The 16,287-nt window shown below is 55.7% G+C and overlaps 1 protein-coding gene across 2 annotated transcripts; it reads left to right on the forward strand.

The window, feature by feature from the left end:
- Nucleotides 1–1,795: 1,795 nt before the first annotated feature.
- Nucleotides 1,796–14,993, forward strand: SAMD14 (sterile alpha motif domain containing 14). Of its 2 annotated transcripts, none has more exons than XM_072938896.1 (10): nucleotides 1,796–2,128; nucleotides 5,700–5,754; nucleotides 10,177–10,343; nucleotides 10,707–10,992; nucleotides 11,724–11,811; nucleotides 11,902–11,976; nucleotides 12,083–12,242; nucleotides 13,473–13,592; nucleotides 13,679–13,834; nucleotides 14,627–14,993. In XM_072938896.1, exons 2-10 carry the CDS (start codon nucleotides 5,712–5,714, stop codon nucleotides 14,780–14,782), a joined length of 1,251 nt encoding a protein of 416 aa, XP_072794997.1. In that variant the 5' UTR covers nucleotides 1,796–2,128; nucleotides 5,700–5,711; the 3' UTR covers nucleotides 14,783–14,993. The 2 variants fall into 2 exon arrangements, with proteins under 2 accessions (XP_072794997.1, XP_072794998.1); XM_072938897.1 differs by lacking the exon at nucleotides 1,796–2,128 and adding an exon at nucleotides 4,524–4,796.
- Nucleotides 14,994–16,287: the final 1,294 nt, after the last annotated feature.

Here is a 16,287-nt window from a genome sequence, read left to right on the forward strand (position 1 = left end):
GGTCCTCCTGGATTCTGTGGCCTACAGACACCCTCCCACAGAAACCGCCCCAGCACTGGTGCTACATACACATCATCTCCCCACTCCCTACAGGGGCCAAACAATCAACACCCCCACTCCAGCCTACCACCCAGATCTCAGCAAATGCCTGCAAACTGTGTCCGCTTTAAAGACCCCAGACACAGCCCCAATAAGACCTCCAGAGTCACCACTCTCCTCCCCCGATCTCCACAATCTAGCCAGCAACCCATGGCTGCCAGCAGATTCTGAAGGCAGCCAGAGAGGCCAGAACTCACACACGTCTCCTTAGATACCTGAGCACCTAAAGGTTATGAGCTCTGCCCTCATCCATGGTCCCAAGACCATCCTGGTTCAACATGCCACCTCCCACAGCTCTTCCTGGGCCTCAGAGACTCTGGCAGGCCATCAAGGAACTCTGTCCCTACAGACTGCATGCCTCTCCCTTGAGCTCTGGACACCCCCTTACCCCACCTCACCACTCACTCTTGAACAAAGGGGGTAATAGAAACACCTACCTCATGGGTTTATCATGAGGGCAACATTAATAATCTGAGAAAGTGCTTAGTGCAGTGCCTAACCAGTGCACCTCCCGAACCAGCTCAGTATAGTAGCTAGTGTTGATTATTACATTATCTTCCCAGGCTGGCCTGCCACCACCTCCAGTTCACCAAGTCCAAGTCTGACCTCATCCCCCCACCGCCTCTCCATCTCCAGGGCATCAGGCCAAGACCTGCAGCCATTTAGTCCCCTCCTCCCGCAGTGGCCAGCCAGTCCCCAGATCCTGTCAATTTCTCCAGTTCTACATCCTGAGTAGTTCTTATTGTGATCATAGATCTTCATCCCCCCACCCCCACCCCCACCCCCTCTCAACAGCCTCCTGAGGGATGCCCCAGCCTTCAAGCTGCCTTCTCCAAGGAGCCCAGGGGTTTGTCCTAAAATGCGAATCTGAGCCCCTCCCTCATCTGTTACTTTTCTCCCTATGGCTGGTAGGATAAAGTGCAAGCCCTGCCTTCACCACTACCCCGCTTCTGACACATCCATCCCCTAACTCTCCTGCACCCCGCACCCCCAGCCAAGCCCCACTAGCACATCTGCCCTCCCTGGCCTGAAGAAGTAGCCAGCACATCACCTCCTCCAGGACTCCTCCCGGATCACTTACACACACACACACACACACACACACACACACACACTGCCCTCCCAGCCCGGAGACTGGGTGCCCTCCAGTGTGCTCTCCCAGGGCTGAAGTGTCCTCTGTGAACCAGGGCTTACAGCACCCGGGCTCCTTAGGGCCCCCGGACTTGTCCATCCACCCTGACAATGCCACAAGCCCCGAGGGCCTACACCGGATGGGTCCTGTTCCCCTTGGTTCCCTTGGGCCTCGGCACACCCGACTGCTCTGTTGACTGCTTGAATCAGGAACCCTCACAGATCTTGCAGAGGAGGCAGAAGCCCCGTGAGTCTTAAGATGGGGCCACCTCTCTGGCTGCTCTCACCTGCCCGACTGCCACCGGCTGGCCGAGGAGTAGCGGCAGCTAGAATCCTCTCGCCCGGCCTCGGCGCGGGGCCGCCTCCCCCCTCCCCTGTACTCCCGCCGCCTCCGCCCCTCCCTCCCTCCCGTTCTTTGTCTCCCGGGCGCCTGGCCTCCCCGCCACGCGCCCCCGCATCGCCCCTTCCCCGGTGAACCCAGCGGATCCCCGCGGATACGACGCTACGAGTATCCGCCTGCCAGGCGGGGGACCCCGCGTCCGGCTGGGCCTGGCGAGCGGGCGGGGCGGTCGTTCCTCTCTCTCTCTCTCACTCACACACGCACGGAGCATCCTCCCGTTAGGTCTCCTGGTCCAGCCCCGCCCGCCGCACCTCCTGCTTCCTGCAAACCTTCTCCTTCTCTCTCCGAACTCCACTCCCCCCACATACCCTCCGACTCCAAGACCCCCCTCGCCGACCCCTACCCCTACTCCCGGGATGGAGTGGATGGAGCCAGCCCAGAGCCCCCCGCGGCCGGGGTGACAGTCCTTCACCCATCTCCCGCCTGGCCTCCGCCCCCAGCACCATGGGCCTGAGGGGTTCCCGAGACGCCGGACGCTGAAGATGACAGATGCTGGAGGTGAGAGGCCGAGACCCCAAGGACCCCGAGGTGGATAGGGAAGAGGAGCTGGGGATCACTTGGGCTCGCGGTGGGACCCGGAGTGGGATTGGATGGGGAGAAGCGACAAGGGCCTTTCTTTCCCTATCCCTAGGGGGGGCCGCCTGGAGCTGGGGTGCTGGGCTGTCAGGGGACGGGATGGAGATAGGATTTGTGTCCCTAATCCTCTCCCTCTGCCCGCTGCCCGGAGAAATTAATTAAAAAAAAAAAAACTGGTGTTGGGGGAGGGGGAGAGCTTAACTCCATCTTGTCTGGTGCAGAGTTGGACTGATGGATTGGACGGAAACTAGCCACTTGGCTCTGATTGAGGGACAGGGGCCCTGGGAGTGCAGAATGTGCCCTGTCCTCCACCCCACCCCATTTCCAGCGGTGCTTGGAGGAGGATCCGACTCTTGCCAGATGCCCCCAGCCTGGGCCTTACGGGAGGGAATCACCACTTTCTCTAGCTCCACACTGCCTCGCCTACTGCCTCCTCTGCTGTCCATCCCTCCCTGGGCTTTCCTTTCGCAGTTGCACTTCTCTCCTGGACTCGGTCTCTTCCAGGGCCCCTTTCCTCTTTCCTGCCCCTCCAGGGGCCGCCCCTGTCCTGGCAGGCAGGCAGCCGGTGCCGTCTTCTCCACCTCTCCCTTGGGCCTCACTCAGGGCTGCTGGAGCCCTGTCTCTACTGCTGTGTCCCCTGGCCCCACAGCTCCAGGCTCTTCTCTTGCTCTTTCTTCCTCCTCTCTGCAGCTCTGAGAATGGACTCTCCACCAACCTGTCTCTGACCTGCTCCCCACTCCCTCTCCAGGGTTTGTGCCCCCTTTCTTTCTCCTTCTCCTTCCCCGGATCCCAGGAGTTCACCTGCCTCCCTTTCTCCCACAGAAGGGTCAAAGGTTGTTGGTGTTCCATCTCCTCCTCTGGGAATGAGGAAGTTTTGGGAGGAAGGAGTGGCCTGGTAGAGTCAGAGCCCAGACTGTGTCCAGAAAATAGGTTCATTTCCACCTTGCAGCAGTTACCTGCTTTGAATGTGTGTGGATGAGTGTGTGTGTGGGGGGGGAGCGGGGATGGGTAGTGTTGTAGGAGTGTAAATGAGGGTTGTTTAATTTTCCAAGATGCAGTTTTGGAAGAAGGAGGGGTTGGGTGGGAAGGGCCTGGTGACCTCCTGATGTGATGCTTCCCAGAGTTTCCCATGGGACAGTGTAGGGAGGGCCCCCCATACACAGCCCAGGGAGTTAGTTGTTGAAGGGAGAGAAAGAAAGATTCAATTTGTGCTGACTCAGGATGGATTGGGCGCTGGTGTGAGTTAGAAGCTCCAGCTCACCCCGGAGGATAACTGAAAGAGGACTACATCCACAAGAGAATCTCTACCCTAGACTAGGACCTTGAATAAAGAACACAAGGGCTCTCCATTCTCTCGTCAGTCGACTAAGAGAGGAAGCACTGCTACTGCCCTGGGGGAGACTCCCTTCTGATGGGAGAGGCATTTCTTGTCATCAGGGAGTCCCTAGTCTGATGGGGATACTGGTCCCTCTCCTGGAGTTCTCATCTCATGTGGGGGAGATATGACCTAGCTAGGGAATCAATGAAATAGGAAAAATTACTCATTTCCTAGTGGTGGGGGAGGGTGGATTTAGAAATTATGTAGACAAATAAGAGGAAGGAGAGCCATCTAGGACAGTCTTCTGGAGGAGTTGGAAGCTGGATCCTGATCAGATGAGGCTTTGCGATTGAATGAGGGAATTTGGTTCGTTCTTAGGGGTAGCCTGTCTTTCCACTGTCCTCTTCAGGACAGGAAGAGAGATTCTAGAACTTCTTTGTTACTAGCACCCAGAGTTCAAGAATGGTAGGAGAGTTCTTGGAGGGCCCATATCCCTGGCTCCTTCATGCACCTCATTTCCTGCTTCCAGCCTGGGGTGGGGGTAGTTTTGGAGCTTATCCAGTCCTAGCAAGTATGGAGCCGCTCCCCTCCCTTGACCCCTGGTCCCTTCTTCTAGGAATGTCCTTTCTAATGAGCAGCCTTCAGGACTGCAGATCACCACCCAGGATAGAGCTGACAGGCAGGAGACTGGGGTCAAGGTTGAGTTCTGCCTCTTATCTCCTGCATCTCAGTTTTCCCTATCTGTAAAGTGGGGATACAAAGAATGCCAAGCCTGGCCAACTCACAATGAGATGACATCTGTGTAATAACAGAAGAGGAGAGTTGGAAAAGAACCCAGCAGGCATGTGGCCTAGCTTCCCTATAACTGTCAAGGGTATGGCCCCGTCCAGTGCCCTGCCCTTCTTATGGGGACCTAAGTGTTAGAAGTAATTGGAGAGGGGGAGGTTATAGCTCAGTGGTAGAGCACATGCTTAGCAGGCATGAAGACAATCCCCAGTACCTCCGTTAAAAAAAAAAAAGAAGTAATTAGAGATCATGTCCCATCCTTGCAGTGTGCCCCTCTAACCCCCAGGCCTTGGTTTAAGGATGCTGCAATCCTACATCTGCTAGGAAGTCTGCCCGAATTGTTTCAGCTACATCTATCCTGCTTCTCCACCTGCCCTTCCTTTCTTGTTTCCCACAAACAAAACAAAACAAACCCCCTACCCATCCATACGTCTTCTCAGAACAAATTTGACGCATCACAGAGATTTGGCTGTCCACTGTTCTACTGTGAGTACTTCTCATACCCTTCTGCATCTGCGAGTCTGTCGAGAACTGTGAGAACTGTGAGAACTGTGAGAACTGTGGGTTTGTCAAGAAAACAGTGGCCCTGCTGATGATGCCAGCTTCCTGAACAGCTCATGTTCAGGAAGGCAGGTGGTGAGCACACCAGTGATGGGAGTTGGGGGAGGCAGGACTGGGTGATGGATGGGAAGATGGATGGATGGATGGTATAAACTGATGGATGTAAAAATGGGTGGATGGTTGGGTGCGGCTGGGTGTTGACTGGATGGGTGGTTGGAAAGATAGATGGTTGGCTGGATGGATGATGAATGGGCGAATGAATGGATGGGTGAATGGCCAAGTAGATGCATGGATAAGGAGGGAGGGAGATAGATGAGCAGATGGAAGAGACTGGGTTCTGATTCAGATTTTACCATTAACTTGTTATGTGATCTTATGTCAGTCATTCTCTCATCTGCTTCTTTATTTATAAAATGAGAAGATTGGATTTAATCATCTCCAAGTTTTCTCCCAAATTTGATGTTGGACAATTTATGATGATTAAAAGTTTTAGGGAATGTTAATGATGGAAAGGCCCAAGACAGTGAAGGGGGAAGTTCCATGACCCATGTGGAGCAAATCAGCTTGAACCTGGACCACAGGACTCAGCCTGTGTCTACACCCTGGACTTGCTTCTGCCCCTACCCTTCTGCTGCTGCCTCCTGCCCCAACCCCACATCAGCGGTATGGTCCAGATGACTTCTCTTCCAGGGGCCAGAGGGAGAGTTGTAAGGGAAGATGAGAGGCCAGAAGGCCCAGAGCTGGTGGTCATCGGCACCTCCCTTGCCTCCCTCCACCAAATGGAACCTCTTATCCAGGTCTTTTTCTCTCTTCCCTTGTCCTCTTCAGCTCTCTTGAGTCATGGCTTCTTCAAAGCTCCGAGAACCTGCGGATGAGGTTTTTGGTAAGTTCAGTTTGGCTCTATCTTTAGCCAAGGCTATTGGGCATTGGGAGGGAGGAGCCCCTTGGAGTCTTCTGTGTGTGTATGTGTGTGTGTGTGTGTGTGTGTGTGTGTGTGTGTGTATTGTGGCCTTCTTTGTCACCACTGTCTGAGTGATATCCAACTACAACAATAATAATAAGGGTGCCCATTATCAAGTGCCTGTCTCAGGCCAGCTACCAGGCTAGCACCCCCTTCTCACATGTGCTGCATTATTTAACCCTCACAATACTGCTAAGAAGTGTGCCCATTTTGCAGACAGTGAGCCTAGGACACAGAGTGTGGAAATGACTTTGCTTTAAAGGTTACAGGGCAGGTTAATGGCAGAGCGAGGACTAGAAATCCCAACTGCCTACCTCCCTGCTCACAGTCACTGTGGTGCACACCTGGATCCCCTAGCACAGCTGACACACATTACCTCCAAGTCACATAAATAAGGGAACTTACCTTGCAGTGATGAGCGTGCAAGAAAATAAAAAATGCATAACACACACTCAGCGTCAGCACCCCTAGGCTGACCCTCTGTACACACTGGGGTGCATGGACACACCTCCTGCACCATCACTTACCCGCTGCAGTCTTTCTGTTGTGTGGACTAGAGAAAGACCACTGATGGGGCAGAGTTCCCAGCATGCACTGGGGTGGAAAGGCTGTTTCCTGGCTGGATTTGGTGGAGGAGTCAGTGGGCAAAAGAATAGGGAGGAACATGAGGGAGAGGTGGAGACAGAAAGCTGGTACTGTGTGTGCAGGCTTTAGAACTCAACCGGGAGGGGCTCCTATGTGCCGAATGCCATGGGGCCCCCAGCTTCTTCTCCCCAGCCTTCTCATCTCCACCTTCCTTACCCTCTCCTCCTCCCCCTTCCCTGCTCACCCCATTCTCCCTTGTGACAGCCACAAGCCCTGGCAATGCCTGGAACTGTGGCCTCCCCCTCCCGGCTCCTGGGGAACGCTGCTTTCCCTGGCCTCCCTGGGGCCTGTGGAGTGAAGGGTTTGCCTTGGGGACTCCCCCAGCCTTGAACTGCCTCTGGGCCTCAGATGCTGAGTCTCTCCAACCCCATCCAGGCCCAGCCTGACCCCTGGCCTGACAGAGGTGAGCTACCCCATCCTTGGGCTTTTCAGCTTCCAATCCCCTCACCCAACACCCCAAACCTTCCTGTTTTCCTTCTCCTGGACCTGCTGAGGTAGCAGCTCGCCTGGCCTGCTTCCTGAAGAGAAAGACAATTAAATATTCATGGCTCCCCACTGCCCAGGGCCGGGCTAACTCCCAGTGGGAAAGAGAGATGGGAGAGAGATGGAGGGAGAGAGGGATGGAAGGAGGTGAGGGGGGCCCAGTAGAGCAAGGGACTGGAGGAGAGGCTGGCCCCACTTTGCATGAAAATCCCCCAAGCCACTTAGGAGTCCCTTTGCTCCCTAGCCCCTCAAGGTAAGACCATGGTCTTGATGTAGCCCAGATCCAGGTGCAAAGGGCCCTTCCCCCTGGCCCCAGTGGCTGGGCACCAGCCCGGTGCTGGACGGGTAGAGGGTGCCCATCAGTTCACCCTCCGCCGCGCCCCCCTGAGCAGCGAGAGCTCTGGCCAGGAGACCTGCCTGCTGTCCTTGAGTCCCTTTGAACTCTGGGCCAAACTTCCCTTTCTGAGCCTCAGTTTCCCCATCTGTAAAATAAGAGTTTGGACTCACATGTCACTCCCACCTCTGCCTCAGAGGCAGTAGAGCGAGCTTGGTTAGTTACACACCAAGTCTCGGAGCCAGACTCCCTATAACCCTGGCCTGCTCTTCATAGACCTTCAGGGAAATTCAGGCTGCCCTGGGGATTCCCAGGGTCTCTTCCTCCTTGGGTTGGGGGTAGTTTTCAATGAAATAGTAGTTGTAAAGCATTTATAACACTCATGCACACACAGTCTCTTTCACACACACACTATTTGATGCCTATGTTAGAGCAATGAACAAAATAGACAAAACTCTGCCTTCCTGTAGCTGACATTCTAATGGATGGAGAGAGACAATAAATTAAATAAGTAAAATAAATGGTATGCTAGAGAATGATAAATGATACAGGAAAAAATTAGCAGTGGGGGTTCTGGGGGTATTTAAATTGAGGGGTCAGGGGAGTCCTTGATGAGAGGAAGCCTTTAAGCAAAGACTTGAAGGAGGTGAGAGAGAGAACCATGCAGAATTCTGTGCCAAGGGCCTTGCAGGAAATGCAAAGGGCCTGAGGCGCAGGATGGGCTTGTGTGAAGAGCCTGGAAGCCAGGGTAGCTGGAGTGGAGGAAGCAAGATGAGGAGAGTCGGGGAGAGTCACCGAGCAGCCTGAGTCTGGAGGCTTCTTGCTCTGTGTGAGATGGAAGTCACTGGAGGGTTCTGAGCAGAGGAGTGACACAAGCTGCCATGTTTTATCAGGATCACTCTGGCTGCTGTGTTGAAAATAGACTGTAAATGGGAAAGGGAGGCAGAGGGAAGACTCACTGGGAGGATTTGTAATAATCGAGGCAAGAGGTGATGGTGACCTAGACCAGGGGTGCTGTGAGTTCTCCCTCTCCCCTCCCTTCCTCTTTCTCCCCACATGTATGCATGTATGTAAGTGTGTGTACACAGACACCTGTAAACAGTGTTTTATTGTGGGAAATCAAAAGCAGAGAGACTAGCACAATGTACTCAATCATACGCCCATGTACTCATCACCCAACCTCAACAATCGTCAACTCATGGATAGTCTCATTTCATCTATATCCCCTTCCTAGTCTTCTGGATTATTTTGAACCTAATCCAAAACATCGTGTCATTTCACCATAAATATTTCAGTATGTCTAGATATATTTCCACAGTAGAACTAACAGGAATTGTGGGTGGATCAGTTTGTAGGGTGGGAGGGGAGGGGAGGAGTCAAGGGTGACTTCAGGGGTCTGACCTGAGCAGCTGGAAGGATGGAGCTGCCATTCACTGAGAGGGGCAGACTGGGAAGAGCAGCTTGGGGAGTGCAGAGGTCCAATTTTTACATCTGGGTTGAAGATGCCAATTGGACATCCAAGTAGGGGTGTCACATAGGCAGATGGATGCATGAATTACCAACCGGGTCTGGTCTGAGGGAAAGGTAGCTCAGAGCTGTCTGAGAGGGATGACTGGGTGGACAGGGGCCTTTCACTGAGCCAGGGGATGGAGAATCCATTTGAGGTAAGTTGGTGGGTTTGTTTGATAGGCTGAGTTTGCGGTGCCTGGGTGCTTTTGACATGGCAAGTTCCCTGGCAGGTGCTGAGGTGCCCAGGCTTGGAGTTCAGGGGAGGGATCAGGCTGGAAATAGACATGGGTGGTAGTCCAGCCACTGGGATGGCTTAGAGGGTGTCTGCAGACAAGAGAAAGAGGAGCAGGCAAAGCAGGGCGGGCATGACTTTTGGGGTGGCGTCCCTGAGATCATGGTGGACAGAGTGGTGAAGAAAGGTCTCAACCCATGCTAAGGTCTGGGAAGAAACCTTTCTGCCTGGAGGCTCCCAGTGGCAAGCTCAGGGACACTGCAAAGCGAAGGCTGAGTTCTCAGGTGGAGCAAATGACTCTATAGGGTTTAGGCATGATCCGTTAGGTTTGCATATTCTTCCTCCCTGTCCTCATCCAGGACCTAGCCCTGGGCCACGGAACCCAGGGTGGGAGAGACAGGCTTCGGGGTCTGTGGGCTTTCCTCTCTGCTGCTGCCACTGGCTTGTGGGGGGGGGTCCCTCTGCTCCAGTTCAACCGTGAGCACTCTAGATGCTCAGCAGTGCTGTCTCAGTGCGACCGTGAAGCTAGACTAGCCAGGCTCAAATCCTGGACCACTGCTCTCTGACCCTCAGTTTGCTCCACTGTAAAATGTGTGTAATAGCTGTCCCTAGTCCAGGGGCTGTTTTGAGTAGACGAGGTGATGTATGTACATTCTGGTGTGTACTTGACACTTCTTCACCAGTAGCCATGATGACCGTGCTCTCTCAGGTCTCATTCTCCTGTTCTTCCCTCCACAAACCTGCCCTCCCATTGCCCTGGAGGTGCCCCGCCCCTGCCCCCAGCCTCCCTACTTCCCAGCATGTCATGTACCAGTCTTGCCAACCTCTTCTTATAAACTCCCGTCCAGACCTTAAGACCCAGTTTTGGTGGTTCTTCCTTCAACTCATCCAAACAGAGCCGCCCTGTCCTCCTCTGTGCCTATGAGAGGTTCCATCACGCTGCTGTGTATATGAGCAGACGTGTCCAGCTCCCCAGGAGACTGTTAGAGACCTGGTTTTCCATCTCATCTGTACTCCCAGTGCCCAGCACTCAGAGACATTTGTTGAATGTCTGGGTGTGAGTGCAGGTGGCCTTTGAGGTGGGCCTCTGGGCTTGCTGTCCTCATGTGTCTGGTCTCTGCCCCACTCCCCCGGTTTGCAGACCTGGACTTGGCTGTACCAGAGACCGTCAGACTGGACAGCAGTTTACACAAGGCCCGGGCCCAACTACTGGCCAAGGGCCGGAGACACCGGCCCTCCCGCTCGAGGCTTCGGGACAGTGCCAGCTCTGCAGAGGATGGTGAAGGCTCCGATGGGCCCGGAGGCAAGGTTGGGGCAATCCACTCACATCCACATACCCCACCCACCCTTCTTGCCCCTGGATAATCCCTTCAAACCACTATTCCGGGGAAACCACACCCCCAGACTTCCGACATAATAAGGCTAAAAAATGTTAGCTGCAGTTCACTTCTGGCTAATTTCATCTTCTCAAGGAAGGTATTATCCCCCATCTTCCAGATGAGGAAACTGAGGCTCTGAGAGGTTCACTAACAAAGTCACACAGTTAGTAAGTGAAGGAGGCGGGATCCAAGAAGAAACCCTCCCTCCAGGCCCCAGAAGGACCTAGGAGTCCCGGCTCCCCTCGGGGGAAAGGGGAGGAGGGTTGGCGGTGAGCAGCTGCCCCTCGCCCAGGTGACCGACGGCTGCGGGAGCCCTCTGCACCGGCTGCGCTCGCCTTTGCATTCGAGCCCAGGGTCCCCGGCCGGGGGCTCCTTCTGTCTGGAGCCTCCCGGGTTGCGGCGCAGCCTGGACGAGGACGAGCCGCCCTCGCCGCGCACACGCTACCGGCCCCTGCACAACGCCGCCTCGCACGAGGGCCTGGCCGCCGCCTCGTGCTCGCCGCCACGCTCGGCGCCCTCGTCCGACAGCTCGCCCAGCTTCGCGCGCCGCCACCCCCGCGCCGAGCCGCACAGCGAAGGTGAGCGGCGGCCGGCGCAGCGCCCCCTGCCGGCAAGCGGTCGGGTGGGCGCCGGAGCGCACGCATGGCCGACCCGAGGGACAGGGTGGCTTGGGGGAGGGTGGGGGAAGGCCACGGTTCATTCACTCGTTTCCTGAGCGCCTTAAAAGGTGCCAGACACTGCTGCACACTGGGACACACAAAAGAGCAAGCAGATGCAGTCCTCGTCCTCATGGGAAGAAACAACTAATTTCTTATAGTTTAGAGGGGGAAGAAACCAATTTATCCCTTAATCAAATGTATGTTTACAAGGTGTAATAAGTGCTACGCGAGAAACAGTGCGCAGGGCGGGAGAGCATGTATCAGGGTGAAAGCAACCAGTTGGGAGCATCCTGGAAGGCTTCTCTGAGGATGTGACATGGGAGCCATGATTGGAAGATTGGTTAAAAGTTGGCCATGATAAAATTAACAGTGGAGTAGTGGTCCCTCCTTTTTCAGAGTGGTTTATGCTTTGTATAAGGCTTTCATCAACATCCTATTAGGTTCCATGAAATAGGCAGTTACTATCCCCATGTTTGAGATGCAGGAAGCTCAGAGAGGTGATGACTTGTCCTAGATCACACAGCTAGTGGAGGGCGCCAGAGCCAGGTTGCCTGATTCTAAGTCTAGAGAATTTCTACCACCTCACTGGCAGCTGAAGGAGGCAGACAAGCCACCACATGGGCTATTTCCTTCCTTCTCTTCCTCAAAAGATGACAGCCGGGATGCCAGCCCACCTGAGCCCGCCAGCCCTACCATTGGCTTGGATAAGAAGACTCGCCGAAAATTCCTGGACCTGGGGTGAGTGGAGGAGGGGCCAGAACAAAAGGCTTGGGAATGGGGGTAGCACAGGGGGCAGCACTGTCCCCCTCCCTCTTGCCCTTTCCACAGGGTCACCTTACGCCGAGCATCCACTAGCAAGAGCCGGAAGGAGAAGGGCAGCAACCGCTTGTCCATGGGCAGCAGGTAAGAGGCACCCACAGCCCCTCAGCTGTAGCTTTTGCCCATGGCTCCCTGTGGGCCCTGGCTGTCGCCTTGGTGTCCACACTCACACAGGGTGCTCTCTCCACAGGGAGTCGGTGGAGGGGTCCAGCAGATCAGGGGGCTCCCCGTTCCTGCCCTTTTCCTGGTTCACAGACAGTGGCAAGGGCTCCGCGTCCTCTGGCAGCACCACCTCCCCGGCCTGCTCCCCTAAACACGAGGGCTTCAGCCCTAAGAAGTCAGCTTCTCAGGTGAGTCCATGGCCTTCTAGCCCCCATACGGGCCCCCCGACTCAGGTGGCTTGACAGCATACTTCACCCCAGCTTGGGCTGCGACCAAGCATCCCTGGAGTCCATTTGTCCATCCATGGAGCCATTCAGCGATTCGTTAATTCATCCAGTCTCTTGAGTTCATACACTCACTTGCTCACTCATTCATATGCTGTGGTTCATTCATTGCTTCCATTCCACACACATCACTGAGCACCATCATCCCTACTATACATGCAGCCTGGGGGCTCCTGTCTTCCTGCTAACTCTTCTGCTTGGCTCAGTTCTAGCCCCACGTCCTGTCTTAGGAGCTGAGCTACATACATGCAGTGAGGCTTGGGGGAAACAGAGGTGAACAGGACCCCAACTTAGCTAGTGCTCAGAAAGCTCACAACCCTCTGGGAGAAATGAGGCCACGTAACAGAAGCAACAGTGAGCATCTGCTTCTGTTCACCAGGCTCCACGGTCTACAAAGCTCCAAATGCGTGTTTTTGCTTTACTCTCACAAAGGCTTAGTGAAGTAGGGAGGGCAGGCATGCTCGCCCCCACTGTACAGATGAGCAAATCCAGGTCCAGAGAAAAGGGATTTGTCCACAGACCGAACTGGATTTAAGTGCCAGGCCCTATGTCCTTCAGCCTGCACTTGTTGTCGTTCTGTTACTCGTGCTGCAGGGGCAGAGGAGATCAGAAAGCTGGGAACTCAGGGGAGAAGGGGATCCCTCCTCCCGTGCCCTCCTTCCACCTCTCCCTTTTTCTTCTTTCCCTTGGGCTGGGCCCTGGGGATACCATGGTGAACAGACACAGCCCAGGCCCTTGTAGAGCTCACAGTCCAGTGAGGACAGGACTTCTAACCAGGCATTTACAGTTCAGGGTGCTAGAGGCCACACTGGGGAGGTGCAAGACAGGGACATGTGACCCTGCCTGGGGAACCCCGGTCAGCTATCTAGGAAGCGATACCTAGTCTGACCTCCTCCATTCCCGCTAACTACTCTGCCTGGCTCAGTTCTAGCCCCACATCCTCTCTGAGGCCTCAGACCCTGATGCCTCCCATGAATCGTGTCTTCCAGTTCCTGGTTCGTGCACAGGGGCACTGAGCCTGGTGCCGAGCCTGGACATCAACTCCATCTGGATGAGGGTGGCGGGTCAAGGGTGACTTCTTTGGGCTTGGAGGTGAGTGCTCTCCTCAGAGGCATGCACTCCCTTCCCTTCTAGGAATCCACCCTGAGTGATGACTCCACACCCCCCAGCAGCAGCCCCAAGATCCCCAGTGGTCCCCGGCAGGCGACCAAGTGTTCCTACCCCTACCACACACTGTCCCAGTCTTCGGATGAGGTAAGCAAGCCCTGACCTCTGACTCTGCCAGGTATGAGGGCACAGGCCACGTCTTCCCCGCTCACTCTCCTTGGTCTCCATCCCAGTTCCTGGATGAACCTCTCCCCACTGTCTACCACTGGACCAGTCAGCAGGTAGGCCAGTGGCTGCACAGCCTCAACCTGGAGCAGTATGCCGCTGAGTTTGCTGCGCGGCAGGTGGATGGGCCACAGCTACTGCAGCTGGATGGAAGCAAACTTAAGGTGGGTCTGAGTGGAATGGCCCCGATGCAGCCGGAGCCTGAGGCAAACTTCAAGGATTGGGATCCCCTCATCCTGACCTTTCTGCTCCCTCTAAGACCACTGCCCTGACCTCTGACCTCTAGGCAAGGCCCTTGGCCTGATCTTTGCTCTCTGATGGGCCCCCGAGTCTAACTTGGAGCCCCCAGTGTGACCCCAGCCAGATTCTTCAGTTTGACTTTCAAGCTCCAGCCCAAGTCTCCAGGTTAACCTTGACCTCTCAGACTATCATATCCTCTGACTCTCGACTCTTAAGGAGTTTCCCCTGGTCAGCTCATCTGGTTCTCAGTCTTGGAGGCTGGTGGTTGTGGGAGGGAAGTGGGCGGGGTGGTGGTGCTGGGGGTGTGCTGATCTCTGCTGGGAGGTTTCTGGCCTGTTCTGCACCTTCTGCTGAGTTGTTTGGGGAAGCAGTTGTGAGGGTCTCCCAGGAAGTCTCCGGAGTGGGGAGGGGCCTTTGCCACTGACTAGCTGTGTGTCCTTGGGCACGTTGCTCCCCATCTCTGGGTCTCAGGGGGTCAGGCAGGGTCACACTAAGGCTGAAATCCTGAGTAGAGGAAGGGGAGGGGCAAAGGGCCTGGAACCCTCCATCCTTATCTCTCCTAACCACTCCCATTCCAAATTCCTGCCCTGAGGGCTCTGATCCGTCAGTGAGTCTGGGAGGTGGCAACCTGGCTGAGCTCCAGAATCCACCTGGGCCACCTTGGGCTGGCCAGGGGGCTTGGGGTTCTTTCCCTCACTCTTGGATTCCTCCCCCAGAGCCTGGGGCTCAGCAACTCGCATGACCGGGCGCTAGTGAAGCGGAAGTTGAAGGAGCTGGCGGCGGCCGCTGAGAAGGAGCGCAAGGCCCAGGAGAAGGCTGCGCGGCAGCGTGAGAAGCTCCGGCGCAGGGAGCAGGAGGCCAAGAAGAGCTAGGGGGGTGGGGCGGCGCTGGCACCTGGCACGGGCAGCTGTTGGGCCCCACGGGCACAGGCCACCCCGGGAGGCGGGGCCAGGGCACCAGGCTTGGGCTGGTCAGGCCCCTTGCTCTCAGGAGGAACACGCCCTCTCACCCTGTCATCTGTCTGGACCCAGGTCCCTGAGAAAGGGAGACCCCAGGGAAAGTGCCCAGTCATAAATCCCATTTAAAGAACTGTTTGGCATAGGGTTCCTGGGGGACGTGGCAGATTATGGGCAGAGAAGCCAGGGCAGAATCAAGTTTGGAAGCCCAGAGGCACCTGACTCCTTCTGACCCTCTGCCCTCAGGCCATGGTGGTGCTGGGGCAGCCAGTGAACTAGGAGGCCTGCTTGCTTTTCAGAGGCCCTGGGCTCAGAGAGGTAGGCTGAGCATCCCTGCAGGAGCAGGTAGAGAAAGTAGTTCCTTTCCAATCCTCCAGGGTGACTGGGTGTTGGGAGAGCTCTGGTCTGCTCCCCAGGGAGGCCGCTGGGCACTGCGGCAAGTTGGTTGCACTCAGGGTAGACTCCTAGTCTGCACTCTTCGACAGGAGAGCAGAGAAAGCAGCATGGTTATCCCGCATTATCTCTGCAAGGACTTTAGAAGGAAGGGAAGAGGAAAAGCTCCTCCTTTTCCCCTTCCCTGTCCTGTGGGTCTCAGTGGTGAGATGATACCCCATAGGTCTGCCCCTCCCAGGGCCCATTCAAAGCCTGGTCTTTGACCCACTCTCAGGCCCTGCCCACTTCTGTTGCTCCCTCAGAGGCCGCCTGCGCCCCTCCCTGAGGACAAAGTAAACGTGGGAGCTGATGGGGACAGAGGACACCACCTACCAATGACTAGGCAGTACTGAACTGGTGAATCCTCACCCTAGCCAGGCAGAGGCAAAATCTAGGAGGTCCCCTGGAAGTCACTAAATTGGAAAGGTTCATTCACCCTTCCCATCTGTCCTTGTCCCCACTGGGGCCTCAGTGGGCTCCAGAACTGGCAGACAGTGCAGGCTCTGGTCCGTGGGACTCAAGGAGGGGTTGGGGTGGAGTCTATCCCTGCAGACATGGCATTTGTCCTTGTAGGGAGGGAGCATCCAGGTATGGTGCTGGCCAGCAGCTAGCCCACCTTCTAGAGCACTGGCCGGAATTACCAGTAGGGTTGGGGGCCTCTGATGAGAAACATCCCTCCACCTCCTCCCATCTGCCTGGAGCAGTGGACAGGCCCCAACGCCTGCCTATTCTCATCATTCCTGCCCAGGGGCTGTGACCTGAGGGCCACCCCATCCTTGGGTCTCAGTCCCTTCCTCCTTCCTCTCTACTGTCTGTTCTGGGAGAGGGGCTTCAGAGGGGAACTGAGATATGGGGGCACCAGCACCATCTGGGCCCAGAGGAGGGGCTGGTGGGGAGGGTGGAAAGCTCCCAGGTCCTTGAAGCCACCAGGAGCTATCTAAGTGCCCACGTGCATGTGGAGAGGGAGGCACTACTCAGTTTATTTCAAT

Source organism: Vicugna pacos, chromosome 16 (assembly GCF_048564905.1).
Source record: "Vicugna pacos chromosome 16, VicPac4, whole genome shotgun sequence".
Classification (NCBI taxonomy): domain Eukaryota; kingdom Metazoa; phylum Chordata; class Mammalia; order Artiodactyla; family Camelidae; genus Vicugna; species Vicugna pacos.

Coding starts and splice junctions, on each gene's coding strand:
- SAMD14 (XM_072938896.1), top strand. CDS start 5,712: ATGGCTTCTTCAAAGCTCCGAGAACCTGCGGATGAGGTTTTTG. Junction 11,812..11,901: donor CGAAAATTCCTGGACCTGGG/GTGAGTGGAGGA, acceptor CCCTTTCCACAG/GGTCACCTTACGCCGAGCAT. Junction 13,593..13,678: donor TGTCCCAGTCTTCGGATGAG/GTAAGCAAGCCC, acceptor TCTCCATCCCAG/TTCCTGGATGAACCTCTCCC.